The sequence below is a fragment of the Aquarana catesbeiana genome, linkage group LG05 (assembly GCF_042186555.1).
Source record: "Aquarana catesbeiana isolate 2022-GZ linkage group LG05, ASM4218655v1, whole genome shotgun sequence".
Lineage (NCBI taxonomy): Eukaryota > Metazoa > Chordata > Amphibia > Anura > Ranidae > Aquarana > Aquarana catesbeiana.
Genome location: NC_133328.1, coordinates 184,609,273 through 184,632,226, shown reverse-complemented (window position 1 = coordinate 184,632,226; position 22,954 = coordinate 184,609,273). Strand labels below are relative to the sequence as shown.

The 22,954-nt window shown below is 39.9% G+C and overlaps 1 protein-coding gene across 4 annotated transcripts in view; it reads left to right on the top strand.

Annotated features, from left to right (window-relative positions):
- The window catches only part of ZDHHC3 (zDHHC palmitoyltransferase 3), a 135,047-nt gene that overhangs the window by 97,244 nt on the left and 14,849 nt on the right, over positions 1-22,954 (top strand). The window contains exon 7 of one of the 4 annotated variants that reach the window (XM_073630425.1): positions 527-7,144. The exons of the other annotated variants lie outside the window; for them this stretch is intronic. Within the exon in view, the coding sequence (XP_073486526.1) occupies positions 527-685 (159 nt within the window). The 3' untranslated portion in view covers positions 686-7,144. Of the gene's footprint in view, positions 1-526; positions 7,145-22,954 lie in introns of those variants that run through there. 4 annotated transcript variants of the gene reach the window in all.

Below are 22,954 nucleotides of genomic sequence, written 5' to 3'. Positions count from 1 at the left end.
CTTATAAGGCTAGATTGCGGGTAAGGGTAAAGCCATGACACAGCCACGAGGAATAAATAGGCCCTGAAGCACTAATGTTCAATCCTAGCATTTTCTCTTCTTGTAGTTTTTCCACTACCACCCGAATATAAATGTATAAGGTTGAAGTCTTTTGGTTTTCTTACTACAACATGTATTTTTATAGCTCATCTGTGTGACTTTTGATCCCTTCTTTAACCTTTCTGTTTTCTAATCTTTAACTATAATTCTCAGTGTTTAACTGATCTGTACTGTTGGTGGCCTAGATTTCACATACTAGTTTAGTGTCTTTATGTTCTTGTGGGTAGGATACATTAATTTCCTTTCATAATACCACAGAACTTTTTCACCTTTTTTTTTTTTTTTATTTGCCTTTTTTTTTTTCTTTTTTTAAACCTGTTCCCACAGGACAACTGTGAGTTCACATTTATACCATTGTATTGTCCTGTCACATATGATACCATAGCCAACCCACATTACTGAAAGTTTGTGATCTTTCTGTTTCCAGGGAATAGAACAGTTGAAAAAGGAAGAGAGAAGATGGGCTAAAAAAACAAAATGGATGAATCTGAAAGCAGTATTTGGCCATCCGTTCTCTATAGCATGGCTTAACCCCCTCGCCACTCCAGAACAGGGAAAAGCAGACCCTTATCAATATGTGGTCTGAAGATTTCTGTGCCAGTTTTACCACACAGAAAAACAAACACCACAGTACTACCATTTACCAGCTTAACACTGAATGTTTCATACAAATACAACATATTATTTTTGTATTGGCTGAAAGTTCCTGGTGGGAAGAAGCCTCCAACGTACAGCAGTTGCTTGCTCCTGACTTCTGGAACCGTTTGATTGGGCTTTTCTTTCCATCTCTGCTTTCTTCACAGTAACAAAATGGATGCCTTCTCTTTTGGTTCTTCACTGCTTCGTCTCTTCTAACCAACTGGCTTTTTGACTTCAACTGCCATCATTTGCCATAGCGGACTGTGCCAATTAATCACTAACGTCTGGCTTAGTCATTAGGATACAAGTGCTCTGAGCAAAACTTGAATTTGGTAGCCTTTGAAATCTCTAGAAATAGTGAAGAGAGACCTCTTCTGGCTTGAACCTCAGATGTTTTGGTTTGCAGTAGTATTATGGGGGGTTTGAAGGCTCAAAGTAGCATCTCTTTATAGCTTGCAAAATATACTTCAAATCATTATTTTACAGGTTCTTGTAAGATGAATTTAAACTGTTGCACAGAGGAAATATATAGAGCTTATTCTTCAGATTGTTAGACCTTTCTACACAAATTAATTCTTGCAAAATAATCATGTCTGGTATCCTGTTATCAGAGCTAGGGAAGAAAAGGTTGGTTGCTCTTTAGCCACCAAATTCTTCCTTTTGTTCTGGCAAATGTGATTGGTTGCTGTAGGACAGTATGGAATGTATTTTACTGCAACACATTCAATGGGCATGGTGATTTTGTAACCTTAGACCCACCCTCAATGGTCGTTGTCCAAGCTCATGAATAGGACATTTGTGGAGTAACAGCGGACCTTATAACTGCAATTTTGGCATACATCTCTTCTTAGTTAAATCTCTGTCCTTCTAGACTAAGTGCAGGGGGGGGGGGGGCGGGGGACTGCAACACAATTCTAGAATATAAGTATGTTTCTTAGTGGCAGTCCGATATATTATAATATTCCAAACATTCTTTAAAAATGTATGCATATTGTATGGCCACCCCTTCGAGTGCTCATTTTAGTCGTCCCAAATTTTAATGGCGAAATCTAATCAGAGAAAATGCCTATTGAAGGGAATGAGATTAAAGTTAGTTTGAAATGTTGGTAAATGTGAAGGTAAAGTAATGTTTTGAAATCACAACTTTCTTTATGAAGGCAGGCCTTAGTTCGTGAGACTTTTCACCCCAAAAAGCTGTAATTTTGGTAATCTTTATTGATATTGGCTACATGGCATTTAAATTGGCAGGTTTACAGCTATATTTCTTCTGTATTAGACTGTATTATGTGGTTTAGGAGAATTGAACATATGTGCAGCCAGTGCACTTGAATTGACTTATACTTACTACTTTTTAGGGATTTTTTGAGCATCTGTTGTGTCCTACCTTCATACGTTTTAAAATCTAGATTCTAGATATGGCCGCATCTATGGATGGCTTTATACCCAGGTATTAAGTGTGTGCCATTTTTTAAAAATGTTTTTCTACATGTAGGGTAAACTCGCTGACATCAGCAAAAAAAACAAAACATTGTAGCTAATTTCTAGATTATTGCCATCAGCACTAAAAGGCGCTGTGGCTAAATTCTAGATAATAGACTATAGCAGTCGGACTTTAGCCAGTGGAATTTGGTTGCGTTTGTAACTCTTCCTCATTGCTTCAGCTTTAAACAGAAGACCACCAACAACTTTCCCGTCCAAACAGGGAAAATCTACATTGACACCCTCTAAGGCAGTGTGTATAAAATGTGCTGGACACAGACAAACAGACTGTTTTGGGTTGTAGTGCAAATTCAAAAGGATAATTTTTAGCTTTAAAATCCGTTCTTTGAGGTATTTACTGTATAACCAAGTATACTGTATGATAGAGCAAGAATGTGCAACCTCTGGCACTCCATATGCTATTGATACACCGTGATGCTCGTTTCAACAGTGGATCAAGGGTTGTATTCATATCCTTGGTATGTAATTGTTAAATTGTGTTCAGTGCAAAAAAAATTTACCGCAGCTGTATTGCAGTATTTATCAGTTTTCCTCATATCTCCCACGTTGTATCCCAGTATCATCATACATGGTAGAAGGTAGTAACCTTTTATACCAACATTGGAAACTACACAGTATCATATGTATAACTCGGCAGTAATATTGATTCTTCATGTATTGGTGTTCTATGTGACAAACACAACAAAAGTACTGTAACCATTGAATGCTATCCTTACTGGATAATTACATTTTTTTTTTTTTTACTGAGAAACAATTGCTCATTTTCCTATCAAGCTATCCTCGTATAAGGTTATTTAATGGTCCCGCTATGTCCAGTTGTTGAATTTTATTTTGAATTTAAGTATATTTATTTTGTGATCTGCACAGAGCAAATGTTATTCACCCCTTATTACTATTATCCCTTTCTAATATGTTTGCAATGCTTGCAAATGTGGTAACTGTAAATGCTGTTTAAATAATCCTCAAATAGGCACAAATATAAAAGCAAATCTTAAGGCCTCGTTCACACTTGAGTGATGCTAATGTGTTGTATTTTTGTCATTTTATATTAATATATATATATATATATATATATATATATATATATATATATATATATGTAATATATATTATGTAATATATTTAACATGTTTTTGGAGTGGCACCATTCATTTGATTGAATGGGCCTACCTCTGCTCCAAAAGCGCACTGAAGAAGCTTATGTACCAAAGTTTGGAACTGAGCCAGATGCATTTTTCATGTGTAAAACATGTGGCAAAACCCACAACTGCTACCCATGTTTGGGTTGCTATTGAGAAATAATGGCACCACAATTGCAGCGTGTTTTTCACACATTTGCAGAAACGCACTTTTCTGCTACGCCCAGGTGTGTACAGGGCCTTAGCATCTTATCACTATTTTCAGAACACATGCTGATGTAAAACTCCTTTAGCAATAAATCTTCTACGTGCCTTTGTTAAGTGGCTTTTTGTTCATTGAGCCACAATATTTTGCTACTGTTGGATCGTGCATACTTACTAGAGTTTGCCAGTAAAGCCCCAAAGGAAAATTGGCTCCTCTTTTGATATGCTGTAACACTCCATGAGCATGCTACCCCCTTCTGCTGCTTCTCCGACACATTCATTATAATCCAGGGCAAATGTGGATTCAGCAAGCTTTAAATATAGCACAAAAATGTTGCTTGTCCTGTGTGGGTCTTGCCTTGCTATTTGCAATTTTGTTGTCATGGGACCTGAACCTTGGAAACTGCCAGAAATAATATAGCAGAGTGCAAAGGACTATTTATAATATTGCCTGTGGGTTCCCCACATCTGATCTGTCCCTCATTACTGATTTACCATACATTGTTCTGCACTGTGTGAGTGTAATGCCCTGTACACACGGGTGGACTTTCTGGCAACAAAGGTCCGACAATCTTCCCGAAGGACTTTTGAATGAACGGATTTTCCTACACACGATCACACCAAAGTCCGACGGATTCGTACGTGATGACGTACGACTAGACTAAAATAAGGAAGTTGATAGCCAGTAGCCAATAGCTGCCCTAGCGTTGGTTTTGGTCCGTCAGACTAGCATACAGACGAGTGGATTTTTCGACCGGACAAATTTGTTCCAAATCTAAAGTCCGTCAGATTTTTACACGAAAAAGTCAGCTGCAGGTCCGATGGAGTCCACACACGGTCGGATTGTCCGCCGGATTCGGTCCGTCGGACCAATCCGGTCGAAAAGTCCGCTTGTGTGTACGCCGCATAAGTCCCATTTTGATAGGGAATCAGGGCTTTGCTTCCTCGTAGCAGAACTGCCCCCTGATAACAAGTGGAAGCAGGGAGATCCTTGCTTTGCAGGTCCTCTGGAACAGCTTCCTCTCCAGGAAGCAGAATACTGAGCAGTCCAATAGAGACATCACCAAATCTCATGTGATTAGAAGTCTGTGGCAGTAGTGTCTTTAGATGATCTCACCCTGCAGATATGCAGTTTTGGGGCTTTAAGCACAGTAATTGCACTGCTATTTTTTAGAAGGAATTCGGGGAAAATTACATTGCTTTAGGGTTCTGCTTAGAATCCCTTTGATTTCCTTATAAGACAGGAAATCCTTACTTTTTTGTGTGAAGTCCATTTTAATGTGTACAGCTGGTGTCTTATTTTTGTCTTTGTCAAGCTGCCACTTCACAGGCTTGTGGCAGGAAATTCCCAATATATCAACCAGGACCATGGGACTATCACTTGGAATATTAAATTTTTTAAGAAATACAGTATGTCCCAAGTATTGTAGGACCTGTGTGCACCTTGCTTTAAAACTGCACTAAACCTATTGCCCTTGCTTTCCTATGGTTTTGTCTTTTTATATCACCCTTTATACTTTGGTACCTGTAAAAGTAAGCAGGGTAGTCTTAAGACAACCTAAAAAAAAAAATTCTTTTTTCTAGTGATTAAAATGTATCTACATTAATGTAAATTGCACTGACAATAAAACATAGGCTGTTTTTGTCTGATTTATCATTAAAAATCTAACTCCAGACAGATGGCTCGTGTATATGATATGGACTGTTTTACCTCCCAAAAGATTTTGTAATTCTGTTCAGCTAATCTTATGATTTCACACAGGTCTGACACACTACCTATCTAGGCAAGTGAAATTACTAACCTCTATTAAAGCCTCGCTCTTTCCTACATCACCCACCTGCTCAGTGGAAATTGTGTCAGAAATGTATTTAAGCCCTGTACACACGGGCAGACTGTCGGGAGACATTTGCCGGTTTAAAAAAAAAACAACATTCTGCCCATGTGTATGTCAGTCTGTCCGACAGCAGCCGGCCGTTCGGCCTGCTTCTTTTGGACATGCATGCTGGAAAACCAACAGCGGATTGACTCCCGATCAGCGCTCTCAGCCAATGGCAGAGAGTGCTGATCGGAGTGTTCTGGCGGGGGGGGGGGGGATCCCCCTGCCAGGACACAACAGCTCAGCGGGGGAGATCGCTGGACTAGCCTCACATGATTAGTACAGCGGCTTCCACCGGAGCTGACAGTTTTTTTGTAGTGTAGTGTGTACCCGGCTTTATTCATTGCCCATGCAGCAGGCAGGTGGCACTGGAAGCTGCACAGCTGATACAAGAAATACTGTTCACATGTATATATTTCAGTTGTGTGTTTAGCCGTTTGCCTTGAATTTCACTTAGTATGAATTCTTTCAGTACGACGACACAACTAAAATAAAAAAATGTGAAAGAAGATGCACTATACTTACCTTACCAGTGGCCCATGTGTTAAAACTTGTGTTTTAACTAACTAAAATAGCATTTTGGGTTTTCTAGCCCCTGCAGGTAATTAACACTTTGCTATGCACTGTGGTTTCTCCCGCTGGCTTATACGTCCTGTAGTGATTTGTGAGCTGGCGGGTGGGTCTACATTTCACATCGGCGGAGCGGGTTTTTAACTTACCCCAAAGTGTGGGATACCTGCAGGGCCAGAGAACTGCAACACACCAGAGTTTTAATACACGGGCTACCAGAAAGGTAAGTACTGATCATCTTCTCTTACGGACTGGCATTACTGTAGTGACAGGGTCACTTTAAGCATGTTCTTGTAAGATGTTTTTAGCAGTTTGAATCCACGCGAATCTCTGTGTATATCTTCCCTAATTGACTGCATTAAAAGAACAATCTTTGTGTAGTGCTACTGAGCAGAAAGGAGAGTCTACAGATGTAGCGGGAAAAAATGGCTGCTCTTATGTACATATTTATTTATAAACTATACCAACATGAACTTTAGCCGATTACACCCACACTTTTTTTAAAACAACTTTTAAAAAAGACTGTTGTTTCTTATATCAAAAGCCTACACTGTTACATTGCCATTTGATGTTGTAACTCCTCTGATATTAGAGACTTTGCTTTAATTGTACAATGTGTAAAGTGATTGGACTAGAACTGATGGTTCCTAGAGTTATGTGGAATCTAAGCATGATGGGAGCTTTAGCTACTACATATCTTGTTTTATCATGCTCAGTAATGGAGTGCAGAGGCTGTGCAGATCTGCTTTGCAGGAAATAGTCTATAGTTCTGGTATGTAGAAATATACATGTATATGAAGAACACATTCCATTCATACATTGCTGCAGAGTATTTTTACTTATATTTTGGCAAATAACTGTACCATATGTATTTTTTATTTTCTTTTGTTATTTTTGAAAAATTTTGGAGACTATCATGGTCTTGATTTTCTGATGGGTATGGTGTGATAATGGCTTCTAATCGGGCTTCCCAAGACTTATAGATTACCGCAGATTGGAAACTGTTTACTGTTTTATTTAAAATGTGAACTGAAAGCTGCATCTCATTTAGTTCTGTGCAGTATATGCTTCCATACTGAAAACAATAATGCAATAAACGTTTTTCAAGAAAAAAAAGATTTGTACATGTGGTCTATAACAAAATTTTATATATATTATATGAAAAAGTCCAGAGGATCGCTGCACTTAAAATTTCTTTATTGAACCAAAGTTTGAACCAAAGTTCAAACAAACATTACATAATGTGTAAGTTCATGAACTTGCACATTATGTAATGCTTGTTTGAACTTTGGTTCAATAAAGTAATTTTGAGTGCAGAGATCCTCTGGGGATATATATATATATATATATATATATATATATATAATAAAACAGAGGTGGGTTGCAGCGATGAGAGTATATTCAATAAAATACACCCTTGGTGCTGCAACTCACTCTATGTATTTGTTTGGTGGAACACACCATATATATATATATATATATATATATATATATATATATATATATATATATACACACACAGTATCTCACAAAAGTGAGTACACCCCTCACATTTTTGTAAATATTTTATTATATCTTGTCATGTGACAACACTGAAGAAATGACACTTTGCTACAATGTAAAGTAGTGAGTGTACAGCTTGTATAACAGTGTAAATTTGCTAAGTAATAGTATTAATGTTCTGCGCTGATGGTCAACTTATTAAGAGCTGCTGCCTTCACCGTAACACCTACCTAGGTAGAGTCTGTGTATTGGAAAGTGAAGGGGGGGGCGCATGCGCGGAGTCTAGTGAGGCTGACATGCATTGCTAGAGCTCCGCACCGCTGAGGAGAGGAGAAACGGATAAAGCGGAGACTGCAGGCTCAAAAGGTACCCAGTTTAAACTCTGCCCCTGGCAACAAACTGTGAAAGTTTGGGCAGGAAAAATGGTACTGGGGGGAAGCTGTGGCAAAACTAAAAAATCACCTCACAAAGAGTTCACAGGCGCACACCGCAACTAAAGCGGCGCCAGTCACCATATACAGCATCAGTGCGCTCTCCCAGACAGAAAATGTCACAGCAAGACTCTCCATTTGAGTCAGATACTGAACAAATCCTCTCACAGAATTCACCACAAGCCTCCTCAGCATCCCCAGCATTACTATTGCAATTTGAAAAAATGCTCCATAAGGCTTTAAAACAAACTTCAGAGCAAATAACAAACAGCCTAACAAAAGAAATAAGAGAGCTGGGAAACCGCACCACAGCTTGAGAAATAAAAATGGATGAAATTGAAAATACAACTCAAGATAATATAACTGAAATGGAAAACCTAAAAGAAGAGAATTTAATACTCCAAACTAAGCTTGAAGATTATGAAAATAGAGCCAAACGTTCCAACCTGCGCATAAGGGGAATTCCTGAAACAGTGACAGACTTGCTATCTACAATTACAGCTCTATTACAAGAATTGAAGCCAGATATCCCAATTGAACGCTTAGAACTGGACAGAATACACAGAGCCCTCACAGCCAAAAAAACAGATGGACCCCTGCGTGATATAATTACAAAATTCCATTATTACAGGACGAAAGAACAAATATTAACTGCTGCAAGAGAAAAAAAGGAACTGAATTTTCAAGGTCACAAATATCAAATTTTTGTTGATTTATCCCAACTCACTATCACTAAAAGACGCTCCATGAAACCCCAACTAATGGAACTGCAACGTCACAACATTATGTATCAATGGGGATTCCCCTTTTCTGTCAGAAGTAGATCTGCAGATGAACTACAACAGACCCTTTTAAAATTGAATCTGACTGAACCCACAAGCAGCAATTCCTCTTCACGCAGAATAATGGCGTCATCCTCACCTTCAAGCAGTACTCAGAAAATTTCAGAACAAAATGGAAATCATCATTCTCACAAAACAGGCCGTTATGCCACTGCATCCATGGACCAAGAAGACTCCATGGGCTGACAACTTAAATCCTAGTATCTCTTCAACATACTCACTTAGAGATTGTTCTCTATAAGATCTGTAAATGTAACTGAATGTAACTTTATCCTGATATTCACATATTATGTGGGACTGTGTTACATTCAAGTTATATTTCTTATTACTTCTGATTCTTATTACATTTATACATTTTAAAGCTATAAGGAATGCCTTATTCAGTTATTCAATTCTGGAAATAATAATATACAAATTACTTTCAGTTGCAAACGAGCAAAAGCTGATCCAGAAGTAATGGGAGCTTTTTCTTTTCACAAAATAAGTATATTATTACCTAATTCGTTCCTCTAATTTTGTTTTCTTTTAATCCAATCTGTTTCGATACATTCATAATCTATGAATTACCATATTTAAACAAATACATATGATTAAAATATGTAATTGCTTACTCTAATAGATTTAAACTCCCAAAAATCCTAAAATGATCTTTATCCATACCAAAGTTATAAACGGTACTTTTTTGACTGAATTATTTAATCTAGGGTATTATTAACTATATACAATCACCCTGGAACAACTAATTCTAACAATATAAAGTATCCTGCACTCCAATTATTGAGGCATCCTTTTGATGCTTTTACTATAGCACTTCTCTCCTGTAAGCGGAAGATCCGTGTACCCCCATTAGCCTTCCTCATTCTCCCACCCATAATATGTGATAGTCTGACGAAGGCACTTTTTCCCCTGATAGGGATATTTATTCTCTTTCACTGGCAACTTGCGATTATTTACACATATTATTTCATACAATGTATCATCTAACCTTATATGTTCTTTGTTTACTCTTCACTCCAGACTCCACTGGATTCTTTCCTACCTTTTCATTTCTTCAGACCACACAGGTTGATCCGCGTAGTCAGCATTGCATAATAAAAAGTACGTCAAAACTATTTGATCTGTTACCATGGCACCATTGAATATCCTATCCCTGAATGTTCAGGGAATGTTCCTCAGAAAAGGACCAAAGCATTCCGTACTTTCCATAACAAGAAGGCCCACATTGAAACACACTTCACCAATAATTTCACACCTAAATATATATCCCCTTTTTATCCACAAATTTTTACGGCTTCAGCCAGTACCAAACAAAGGGGAACTCTGCATTTCACCGGTCCACACCATTTACCCTATCATCAGAAATTAAAAACCCAGAAGGTCGATAACTGATACTCATGGGTTATATAATGGATACAGCAGTCACAATGATTTCCTACTACGCTCCTAATAAACACCCTACACCTTTCCTCTCGCACGTATTACAAGTGATTAATACGCAGAAAATGGGAAAAGTGATTATGTGCAGGGATTCGAAACAGGTCCTCCTCCCATTTCTAGATAAATCACCTTTTACCCCATCCAGAATGACCTCTAAATTACCTTTCTCCCAACTTCTTTCCAAATACAATCTGGTAGATTCGTGGAGAGAAAGTAATCCGATAAAAAAGAAATTCACTTATTTTTCACATCCTCCTCAATCCTTTACCAGAATAGATCATATTTTTCTAACAATAGGAATGATACCAGAGATTATTGCGTCAGATATAATTCCGATTCCTTGGTCAGACCATAACGCAGTATACACAACTATAGCCTCAACAATACCAAAAGCGCATGACCCAACTTGGTACCTACTGGACATAATGCTCAAACACCCATCACATCAGATGACTGTTGAGCAAGCTTTAATGGAATACATATCAATCAATAATACTCCAGACATTTCCCCGATAACATTATGGGAAGCTCACAAACCTGTTTTGCGTGGTGTTATACAAAGACAAATGGCATTATTTAAATGGGAACGCAAACTTCTAGCAAAGAAACTAGAACTAAATTTTAATGCAGCCTCCATATCATTCCAAGATAATCCATCTCAGAGTACAAAATCTCATTTGGAAAAAACTAGATTGGAATACGATCTATTTCTCACAGAATCAGTAGATAAATCCCTCAAACGCTCTAAGCACAATTTCTACATGAACACAAACAAACCAGGCACATATTTGGCACGGGCTTTAAACTCAACTAATAAATCTTTCAAACCTATACGTTTGAAATTATCAAAAGACGTTTATACTAGCAATCCAGTTAAAATAGTCCGCAAATTTCACTCACATCTTGCAGCATTATACAAATCAAACAAAGAATTTAACCCTACAGAAGCTGAATCTTTTTTCTCAAAAATTACCTTACCTGAGTTGTCTCAGAACCAAAAAAACAGTTTGGAAGAGCCTATAACTATAGATGAGGTTGCTAATGCCATTAAAGATCTAAAACTTAACAAAAGACCTGGCCCAGATGGATACTCGGCACTATATTACAAAACATTTTCAGAGATCCTCACTCCTATTCTAACTGAAACTTTCAACAAACTTTTAGAAGGACATTCTTTTCCACAAGAAACACTAATGGCAATTGTATGTATGATCCCAAAACCCCTTTCTGAGGATACTACCTAAATTATCGGCCCATTTCTCTATTAAATCTTGATATCAAATTATTAGCAACATTTTTAGCAAAACGCCTTAATAGTATCATAGGTAAATTAATACATAGAGATCAAGTAGGCTTTATGCCAAATACAGGCAGGCGATAATGTACGCAGGGCAGTGCTATTGGCACATATTGCTAAAATAAAGGAAAATCCCTTTATGTTTTCTATCTCTTGATATTAAGAGGGCATTCGATACAGTATCCTGGCAATATATGCACTATTCCTTACAAAAATGGGGTTTTGGCCCCCACTTTATAAAATGGATTACAGCACTGTATAATAAACCCAATGCCTATATAAAATATGCTGGATACAAATCTGATGCTTTTAATATCGAAAGAGGCACCCGACAAGGTTGTCAATTATCTCCCCTATTATTCGCCCTTTTACTCGAACCCATCGCCCAATACATTAGAACAAACCATACTATAACTGGCATTGAAGTAGGAGGTATTACACACAAAATATGTATATTTGCAGATGATATATTGCTTTTTCTATCATCACCACAGGTTTCAGGTCCCAATCTAATGCCAGTTCTTGATGGATTTGCAGCCTTCTCCGGCCTTATGATTAACCCTAAGAAATGCCTAGTACTCAATATTTCACTATCAAACCTGGAACTAATTCCGGCGAAGGTTGCACTCCCATTCACCTGGACAGAGAAATCAATCCCATATCTTGGAATTCAATTACCAGCATCTCATTCTGACTTATTCCCAACCAATTGTCCTCCTTTATTAAGACAGATCACAAATCTATTAAAACATTGGTCGCAACTTCCTTTATCCTGGATAGGAAAGATTAATGCAATTAAAATGACTATTCTACAAAATTACTATACCTATTCAGAGTCCTCCCTATTCCAATTCCTTCCTATTTCTTGAGACTAGTGCAAAAAAGAGCAACTTAATTTATATGGGGCTCTTCCAAACCACGTATACCTATACACACATTACATCTTCCCAAAACTAAAGGAGGACTGGGATATCTTAACTTTACTAACTATTACAGAGCAGCTCATTTAGCCAGTCTCTCCAAGTATCACACAAAACAGGAAATCCCATTATGGGTATTTATAGAGGCATCAGAATGTGATCCTCTATCAATATCAAACTTGTTATGGCTTGAACCCAAAGACCGCTCCAAAATACATAATCCCATAACTAAACACTTTTTATCTATCTGGGATAAACTAAAATTCAAATATCAATTACAGTCTCCACACAATCCTCTCCTATCTTTTACTAGAAATCCAGCCTTCTATCCGCCATGGATTTTCCCGAATTCACTTAAAGCTTGGTCAACTTCAGGTATTCAGACACTACATGATTTTGTGGCATCTAAATCATTCCTTTCATTTCCAACGCTTAGAGAAAAATATGATCTACCAAACTCTGAGATATTTAGATATCTCCAAATTAAAAACTTTTTTACACCATTCCTAAATGTGGAAATACCCTTGTCTCAATTATCTATTTTTGAATCAATCTGTGAAAAAGACCCATTTACTAAAGGAATAATTTTGTCACTTTATAATCAATTATATGGAGTCATACATTTCAACAAACCTACATACGTTCAGAGATGGGAGGAGGACCTGGGGTGAACTTTAGAGGACACGGAATGGTCTAGTATATGGCTTACATCTAAATCATCTTCACCCAATGTTTTAGCATTGGAAGCAAACTATAAAGTTTTAACCTGATGGTACCTTGTACCTGCCAGAGTGGCTAAATATTCACCTAATACCTCAGCTCTTTGTTTTCGAGGGTGCCCAGGCATAGGCACACATTTACATATATGGTGGACGTGCCCATTAATCCAAATCTTCTGGAAGGAAGTTTTCGTGATTGCTTCTAAAATATTCAAAAGGATAATACAACCAGACCCATTCATAGCTTTGCTTAACTTGAAACCGGAATGGTTAACATTTTCTCAATTCGAACTTATGATCCAACTACTAACGGCTGCAAAGCAAACAGTGGCCAAGGCATGGAGATTCCCTACATTGGTTCTGGCAGAAACAATTCAAAGAATGAATAACGCAATGTCTCATGCCAAGATGACAGCTATCGATCAAAACCGAATTCCAATTTGAAAAATTATGGCATCCTTGGATAAAACAACAATTTCTGTCAAATTTCAATGACTCTGTCCTTTTGCCATGGTAGCAGATTAAGTGACTTATAGAAACATACATTTTAATGCTTCAGGGAGAAGCCAATGGACAATAAACTGACGGGCGGGACAACCTTGTGGACTATATCACTGTCTTTCTATCCTTTTTCTTCCTTTTCTTTTCTTTCCTCCACCTCATATTCAAAGCTCTTTATCAGAATATATCTGACCTGTACACATACTACCAGTAGTTAATACCTATAGGTGGTATAAATTTCTCAAATGCCTTCAAAAGAGATTGATGTATTACTTTCCACCTTTATTTTAGGTTTTGTGTACCTGATATTTAATATTTGAAATTTCATGTTAAATACATATACAAACTATACTGTAAAACAATGAGCTTACTTTATAGATCCTTGTAAACCTACTTCATGTATCTTTATATTATTGCATATTCAATAAACCTTTTTTGACAAGGAAAGTGAAGGGGTTTATGGTGGGTGTTGCGCTGCTCTAGGATCCCGCAGAGGTAATGGACTGTGCATGCACCAATTGTTGCCAAAAAAGGCAAGCAACATATATCAATTAAAGTGCAAATGTGTATAAAGAAATCAATCGATGTGTAAACAATAATCAATAAAGTGCAAATATGTATCCAGTAATTTATGCTCCAGAAATAACCAGTGATCCTTAATAAAATTGTGCATAAACCAGTAATATGTTGCAGTGATAAAAATTGTTCAATAATCCAAACCAAATCCTGATTTATAAATCCTGTGCGCAAAATGGGTCTTCAGTCCCAATAAAGTACTAATTGATCCAAAATTCAGTCCATCAAACAGTAAAATATATATGTCCAAAAACAGCAAAACAGATGAATAAAGTGACTTGTGCTTCTTTGTCCTTGTGCCTTCTAAGATATCAAAAAATGCAGGTGGTCCACTCTGTGCTCTCCTATATATATTACTCACCAGAGGGTTGTCCCCTCTAGAGGGTGTCACACTTTTACAGCTATACTGCTGTGTAGATCTCTGCTGTGTTGGTCCTTATCAGCCCCATTGCCACATTCATGTGCAGTATATGTAAAAGAAAAGCAATACTCCGTAGTGCAATACCATTTGTTAAAACACTAATTTTATTTTACTAAAAGACATGCACTTACATTCTGTGCAAAAGACTTATGCAATGATTACAAACGGAGTCCGTGGTGCTCCCTGGGCGGAGCCACAGCGTCATTGCGTCACTTCCGATTGGGTCCGTGAAACACAGGAGCACCACGAACTCCCTGTTTGTATTTATTGCAACATATTACTGGTTTATGCACAATTTTTTTAAGGATCACTGGTTATTTCTGGAGCATAAATTACTGGATACATATTTACACTTTATTGATTATTGTTTACACATCGATTGATTTCTTTATACACATTTGCACTTTATTTAATGGATATATGTTTGCACTTTTTTTGGCAACAATTGGTGCATGCACAGTCTATTACCTATGCAGGATCCTAGAGCAGCGCCACATCCACCATTAACCCCTTCACTTTCCAGTGTAAATTTGCTGACCCCTCAAAATAACTCCACACACAGCCATTAATGTGGTCTTAGACCACAGGACATGGTTCCAGTAATCCATGTCCTTAGTCTGCTTATCTTCAGCAAACTGCAGGCAAAAATATAAGAACTAAGTAAGCAAAGTGAAGTTTAATGTAAAACATGTGCATAGTTAGTCAAGCAGAGTAGCAAAAGCTTGTTTAACTTCCTTGTGAGGATCGGGAATATATTGACTGTAACAGGATGATTTCCAACAACCCATGTATTTGATGACGTGGGATGGGACCCCTTGCTTGGATGCAGAGGAAGCCACCCCAATCCTAAAAGAATAACCCGAAAACTGTTTTGGATTTAATCCCAAACTAACGAGCAAAATTCTAACATGAGCGATGAACTGTCTGGAAGCTAGAGGTTGCGTAGGGAAAGGGAGTAGTGGGCTATCAAGAGGAGCTGCTGCGAAAATGGAGGAGAGCTGGTCCAAGACATCAACTGGACACCAGATAGTGTTGGTCTTGTAAAAATTGATGATGAAACCCTGACCAGTCTACCGGTTTTTGTTATTGGGTAGTTGAAGTGAAAAGTGATCAGGATATCTGGTGAGACTACCCTTGAGGAGCACTGGTACATTGTTACATGCTTGGGATACCTTCCCGGGTCTGAGGAAGCCAAAGTAACTCAGGAAAACAGCAGCCTTGAAGACAAGGCTGGGACCTGAGCCAAGAGGTGATAGGGACAACAAATCAGACAGCCCACGGAACATCTGGCCGGTGATTGGCAGACATGTCAAACGTGACTGGCCCTGATTACTCTGTAAACCTTTCAAAATGGCTTTAATGGGATGAGCCGCAAAAAAGATGGTCTATCAGGATCCTGACGTAACATAAAGTGCTGAATACCTGAGAAGTACAACTTGATGGTATTGAATGAAAGTGACAACTCGCCATGACAATAGGTAGCAAAAGCCAATATGTATTTGACATCCCCGACCGAATTACAAGGATAAAAGGACATGAATCTAGAAAAACGCCTCCAAGCCGTCTTGTAAGCCTTGAGTGTATTCACTGACAATGAAGAATTCACCAGATTGGCAGCCTGCACCCTGAGAGCGGCTAATCCATTGTCAACGTGGTAAAAGGAGGTACCGGCTTGCCCACCCGATCTGCTTTCGGATGCTGTAGGCAGAAACGCCGGAAATCATAACAAGATAAGGCATCAGCATCAGCTGCGGCATCTGAAAAAATTCTGGGGGGCATGGCCGTAGGAAGATGGATAAACATGGAGATACCGTTCCAATTGTTCAAAAACAAACTGGTCCCACATGAGCAGATCAGCAGGCTTGTAACCTCACAGCTGAATCTGTGTCCTGGCACAGAGGTAGGAGAGCCAACAACCTAGACACAAATGACCTGCCTTGAGGAATAATCCTCATGGCAAAGTTAAGCATGCCTAACAGAGACCGCAAATCCTTCTTAGAGCAAACAGGGGACCTGACAAGATTGTGAATGGTGCCACAAATCCTATCCAGCCCTATCTTGAGGCAAACTAGCGATCATAGATTAGTGTCGAGGGTAATACCTAGGAAGGTAATAACCGTGGCAGGCCCTTCCACCTTGTGAACAGCTAAGGGGACGTTTAAACCAGCAAACAGTTCCGCGAGCGATTCAAGATCCTTGGGAGACTGCGCAGGGCTCTCTAATAGCAAAAAATCATCCAAATAATGAATGACCCACTGACACCCTTTGTGATTGGACAATATCCAATTGAGAGCTGAGGCAAAAGTGTTGAAGAGCCACGGATTGCTCTTGGACCCAAAAGCCAACTTTGTGGCAAAATAATACTGCTCCCGCCATTTGAAACCATGCCATTGCCAGAGGGTCGGATTGATGGGGAGGAGTTTAAAGGCATCTGAAATATCGGCTTTGGTTAACCATGTACCTGACTGCAAAATGTACTGAATGGCCAAGTCCTCTGACGAATATTGCAGCGAAAATTCTTCTGAAGGAATAAGAGAATTAAAACCAGGTATACAGTATGTGAGGAATGAGGAGCAGACAAGTCATAGATTAACCAATGTTTATTTGAAAATTTACCCTTAACCACACCAATGGGGCTGACCCTGCACATACTAAAAATATGAGGACAAAAACCTACCAAGCAAGATTATATATGTGTGTGTGTGTGTGTGTGTATGTGTATGTGTGTGTGTATGTATATGTATATATATATATATATATATATATAGAGAGAGAGAGAGAGAGAGAGAACCCCACACCTCATCCCAAATAATCAAGGTGGAAAAGGGAGAAATTGCCCCGGGGACTGTACGGGTGGGGGTTGGTGCATATAAGGCAAGTAGGAAAGCATGGGAGTAGGAAAAATTACAAATTTTATTCAAAATACATAGGATACATGATTAAAATCAATATGATGAACAATTCATACAGTTAATCTCCTCTAGCATGTCGGAGAGGACTCTAAGGTGAGAGAACACAATCGAACATGACAGTCAGAATACCAAAAATGTTTCAGAATTTTGTTTATACAGTTCATTTTTGAGGATACACTGTATGGTCTATCATAAAAGATACATAAGATACATTTCTACTTGTCCAAGTCTAATGTATCTTTTATGATAGACATGAATTGTTCAGCATATTGGTTTTAATCGTGTAGCTTATGTATTTTGAATAAAATTTGTAATTTTTACTACTCCCATACTTTCCTACTTGCCTTATATGCACTAACCCCCACCCGTACAATCCCCGGGGCAATTTCTCCCTTTTTCCCTTGCATATACTTAAGGGTGCAGCAAGAAATGGCCCTATGACAAACCCCTTGGCTAACTCGACCTGTAACATTTCACCTACTAATAGGGCATTGCTAGTGGCAGATAATAGGTTGGCACATTCAAAAGTCTGCGAAGGTAAAGTAATGTAGGCCGTCAGAAAACCCCCCTGCGAGAAACTGCCTGAGAGGAGGGGATGGGTGGTGTAACAACCAGAACTCTAATCTGGAAACATTGACTCGACTTAGTCAAGAAGGACCTTGAGGGGACAGGAGGATTTGGGGTGTGCCCTGAAGCAGTTGGCACAAACATGAAGAAGTCTGCATTGATTATAGTTACAGGCAAGTAATTGAAATTGTTACACAGCTGAGCTTTGCCTAAAATACGAATGGATCTGCCCAGTTTGTCTACCTGACCCGATTGCCCTTCGGAGGATCCACTGGACACCTGCCTGGCAGAACCAGACAACAGGGAATGCTCCAGATTGGGACGCCAATTGGTGGTGTGGGCTGATGACTGGCAATGGCCACATGTTGGAGATTTCTGATTGGCAAAGTGCCTACAGAACAATTCCATGTCAATATTGCTCCAACATGTGACCATTTGAAACTGCGCCCAAGTAGCTGCGACCTTCGCTGAAAAAGACCGGTGATAGTCGTAGAACGTAGAGCCGCCGTACTTGTGAGCCATCCACCACCTTGTGTAGATAAAGGTCCAACTCCTCTCTCCTGCCAGGACTAAGAGCAAAAATGACGTCTCTGTAAATACCAAAGGACAGAACAAACTCCGCTATGCTGGGTTTAGGATTGAGCCTTGGGTCTCTAGGTTTGAGAACCACAGAGACTTCCCAAGCATAAGACTTGTTTTCGACCACGTCTTGTGACGCTATGAGCAGGGATGCCAGATTTAAATCCTTCCCCTCTAAGATATCTTTTTTGAGGTTGGCAGGGATGAAGTGCGCAGGGGACACGGATGGCAGCACCGCTAGTGGTGAAGGAATAGCTACAGGTAATGGCACGCTGGTATTACCTGCAGAGGTGCCAGCTAGCGCAGGGGCTGTGGAAGTGGCAGCAACTTCCACCCTGGCTGGACGGGCCTCCATCACATCCATCCTATCTTGCAGCAGTTGAACAGAAGTGGAGAGTGTGTTTAGGACTGTGTGAATCTGGCTTAGTGACGTAAGCAATGACATATTCTCTGCACTAGTGAATGGCTGTGCCTGGGACGGGCTAGAAAATATAAGCCTGAACAACTCCGCTTTCCTGGCCGTAGTCGAGAACGGAATGCCCCTGCATTGGAGCTCTGCAATGAGCTTCGGTATAGTCCAGTTTCTCAGAGATGGGGCGCTGCCGTGCTCTGAACCCCTAACAAGAGTAGGAGGGATGAAGGCAAATTCGTCGCTCTACAAAACATGCGACATGTCCGAATCTGTGGAAAAACCCAACTTTAGACCATCAGACCCCAGAAAAATAAAATCCTGAAAAAACAAAGACACCCTACCGTGCCTAATACAGTATAAAATATAGGTGCGGTGAAATAAAGTGAACAAACAGGAACAGCGCGTGATGGTGAATCTAGTGACCGTAACCCCCTGTGTGTATGTAGTAAACAAGCTCAAGTAATCTACAGTGCAAAGACAGGTAATTAAAAATGAACACTCAGAGCTTGGAACTTACAGATCATGGTAGGTAGAAATAGGAATGTAAGTGAGGTGCAATGTATGACGTATGAAGTACAGGCAAGAAGACTGCAAAAGCGACAATCATTTAAAAAACGAAACCTCAGCCCGCACGGATCTGTACACATGACAGATCCTGGTATGTAGTGCAACTAGCTATGACCCCTGACCGAAAGACACACAGAACACACCTTGCTGTTCCTGAATGTAAAATGTGGAATCCACCTGAAACAACATGATGAAGTATGCACTAAATAAAATGATGGAATGAGCAAGCAGAAAATCAAAACTTAAAAGCAACCCAAAATAAGACACCACCTGAACAGAGTGATTGTGAACTCTGTGGTGGGAGAAAGAATGGTGAACCTGCAGCAGAGAACAAACATCATGAAACCCCACAAGTGAGGGGCTGAGAGAATAGGCTGTGTGTGACCCGACCCACCTGTGAGCTGTGACATGGTCCAAATGCCGTGACAGTGGCAGCCCAATGTGGGGATAACGGGGCCACCAAGCCGTGTAATTATGAGAATCAGTGGACTGTCCGAGTAACGCCAGTGACGTTCCCAGAACTGAGGCCCCTGGAGCTGAGCCCTGCCTGACCTGATCGTGCTGAGGTTCGTGATGTGGCACCCAATGAGGGGCTAAACGAGGCCACCAGTAGTGGAACTACAAGACCCAGCGGATTGTATGAATGACACTAGTGATGTGCCCAGTACCATGGCCCTTGGTGCTGGAAATGCTGGCCAAACCAACATCATGGGCAGACCCAGTGATACACCATGCACGTGGGGGTCAGATGACTAAGTGCAACCCCCAGAGTAAATGATGCAGCCAGCCCTGACAGAGCAAACCTGCAGTGACAGTTCCCTAACCATAGGGCCAGTGACCACCCCCAAGGTATGGTACATGTGTTCCACTGCCCCCCCTAGCCATCCCGGCCCCGCACCTACCTTTTATAAGACCGCTGCATACCCGGGTGCAATACCTGCGATAGGTACCTGTACCGATAGCCGAGCTGCTGAAACGTATGAGCCACCGGAAGCGAACAATGGAAATGAGGCGAGCATCCACACAACGACCACTCTGCCGTCCGATACCCGGAAATGACAGCCCGACTCCTTCCCTACGATCCATATTAGCCAAGGTTCTCCTGAGCAGAGAAAATAATGATCCAAAGCAAGCTGGCTGGGGGGCAAAGCACTGCCAGACAGAGAATTTCCACTGAGCTTGACCCGGAACCGGAAGTGACATGTCAACTGTCTAATCCACCAGAAAACGCTAGCCAATGAGTGTGTAGGGAAGGAGGGGGGATTATAAGCCCCAGACTCCTCCTACAAACTCAGGCTAGCCAATGGCAGCCTTCTAATATATATATATATATATATATATATATATATATATATATATATATATATATATATATATACAGAAAAAATGTATATACATACACATTTTATATATATATATATATATATATATATATATATATATATATATATATTATACAGTTGTGCTCATAAGTTTACATACCCTGGCAGAATTTATGATTTCTTAGCCATATTTCAGAGAATATGAATGGTGACACAAAAACATTTCTTTCACTCATGGTTAGTGTTTGGCTGAAGCCATTTATTATCAAATCAACTGTGTTTACTCTTTTTAACCACTTGCCTACTGGGCATTTAAACCCCCCTCCTGCCCAGACCAATTTTCAGCTTTTGGTGCTTTCACACTTTGAATGACAATTACTCAGTCATGCAACACTGCACCCAAATTAATTTTTTGTCCTTTTTTTCATACAAATAGAGCTTTCTTTTGGTGGTATTTGATCACCTCTGGGTTTTTTAATTTTTGCGCTATGAATGAAAAAAAAACGAAAATTTTGAAAAAAAAAACCCCAAATTTTTCTTCGTTTCTGTGATAAATTGATCACATTTCTTGCGACCTGAACAAGCCAGGAAAGTACAAATACCCCCCAAATGACCCCTTTTTTGAAAGTAGACATTCCAAAGTATTTAGTAAGAAGCATGGTGAGGTTTTTGTTGTTGTGATTTTTTCCCACAATTCTTTGCAAAATGAAGATTTTTTTTACAAAATTGTCATTGTAATAGGTTATTTCTCTCACATGGCATGTGTATACCACAAATAACGCCCCAAACTACATTCTGCTACTCCTGAGTATTACGATACCACGTGTGGGATATTTTCACAGCCTAGCCACATAGAGAGGCCGAACATGCAGGGAGCACCATCACGTGTTCTAGGAGAATAAATTACACATCTAACTTGTTGACTACCTATTACACTTTTGAAGGCCCTGGAGCACCAGGACAATGACACGTGACACTGATGTGGCACTGATGACAGATGGCACTAATACATAGCACTGATGACAAATGGCACTAATATGTGGCACTGACACATGACACTGATGTGGCACTGGTGACACTGATGTGGCACTGATGACAGATGGCACTAATACGTGGCACTGATGTCAGATGGCATTATTACGTGGCACCGATGACACGTGACACTGATAACTGATGGCACATGACACTGACAGATGGTACTGATACGTGGCACTGATGACATGTGACACTGATAACAGCATGTGGCCCTGGGGACAGATGGCACTGACAGGTGGCACTGGGGACAGGTGGCACTGATAGGTGGCACTGGGGACAGATGGCACTGATAGGTGGCACTGGGGACAGATGGCACTGATAGGTGGCACTGGGGACAGATGGCACTGATAGGTAGCACTGGGGACAGATGGCACTGACAGGTACTGTGGGCACTGAATTTTCCATTTTTTTTGTGTACACTCACCGCTGCAGCACGGGACCTCTCCCTCCTCACACACTGTCTCTGTGCGAGGAGGGAGAGCCGGCAATGAGAGATGATCTCATATGTTTACATATGAGATCACCTCTCATTGGACACGCCGATTGAGTGCTAAATGGCCGCTAAATGGCCATTTAGCACAATCTGTGATTGACTGTGTCCAAGGGACGCAGAGGGGAAGTAAACAGGAGGACATCCAGGGACGCCCTCCCGGCAATTGAGCGCCGCACTGTAGCCATCTTTCGGCTATAGCGCGGGCGCGAAGTGGTTAAATCATAATGACAACAGAAACTACCCAAATGACCCTAATCAAAAGTTTACATACCCTGGAATGTTTGGCCTTGGTACAGACACAGAAGGTGGCGCACACAGGTTAAAATGGCAATTAAAGGTTAATTTCCCACATTTGTGGCTTTTTAAAATCACAATTAGTGTCTGTGTATAAA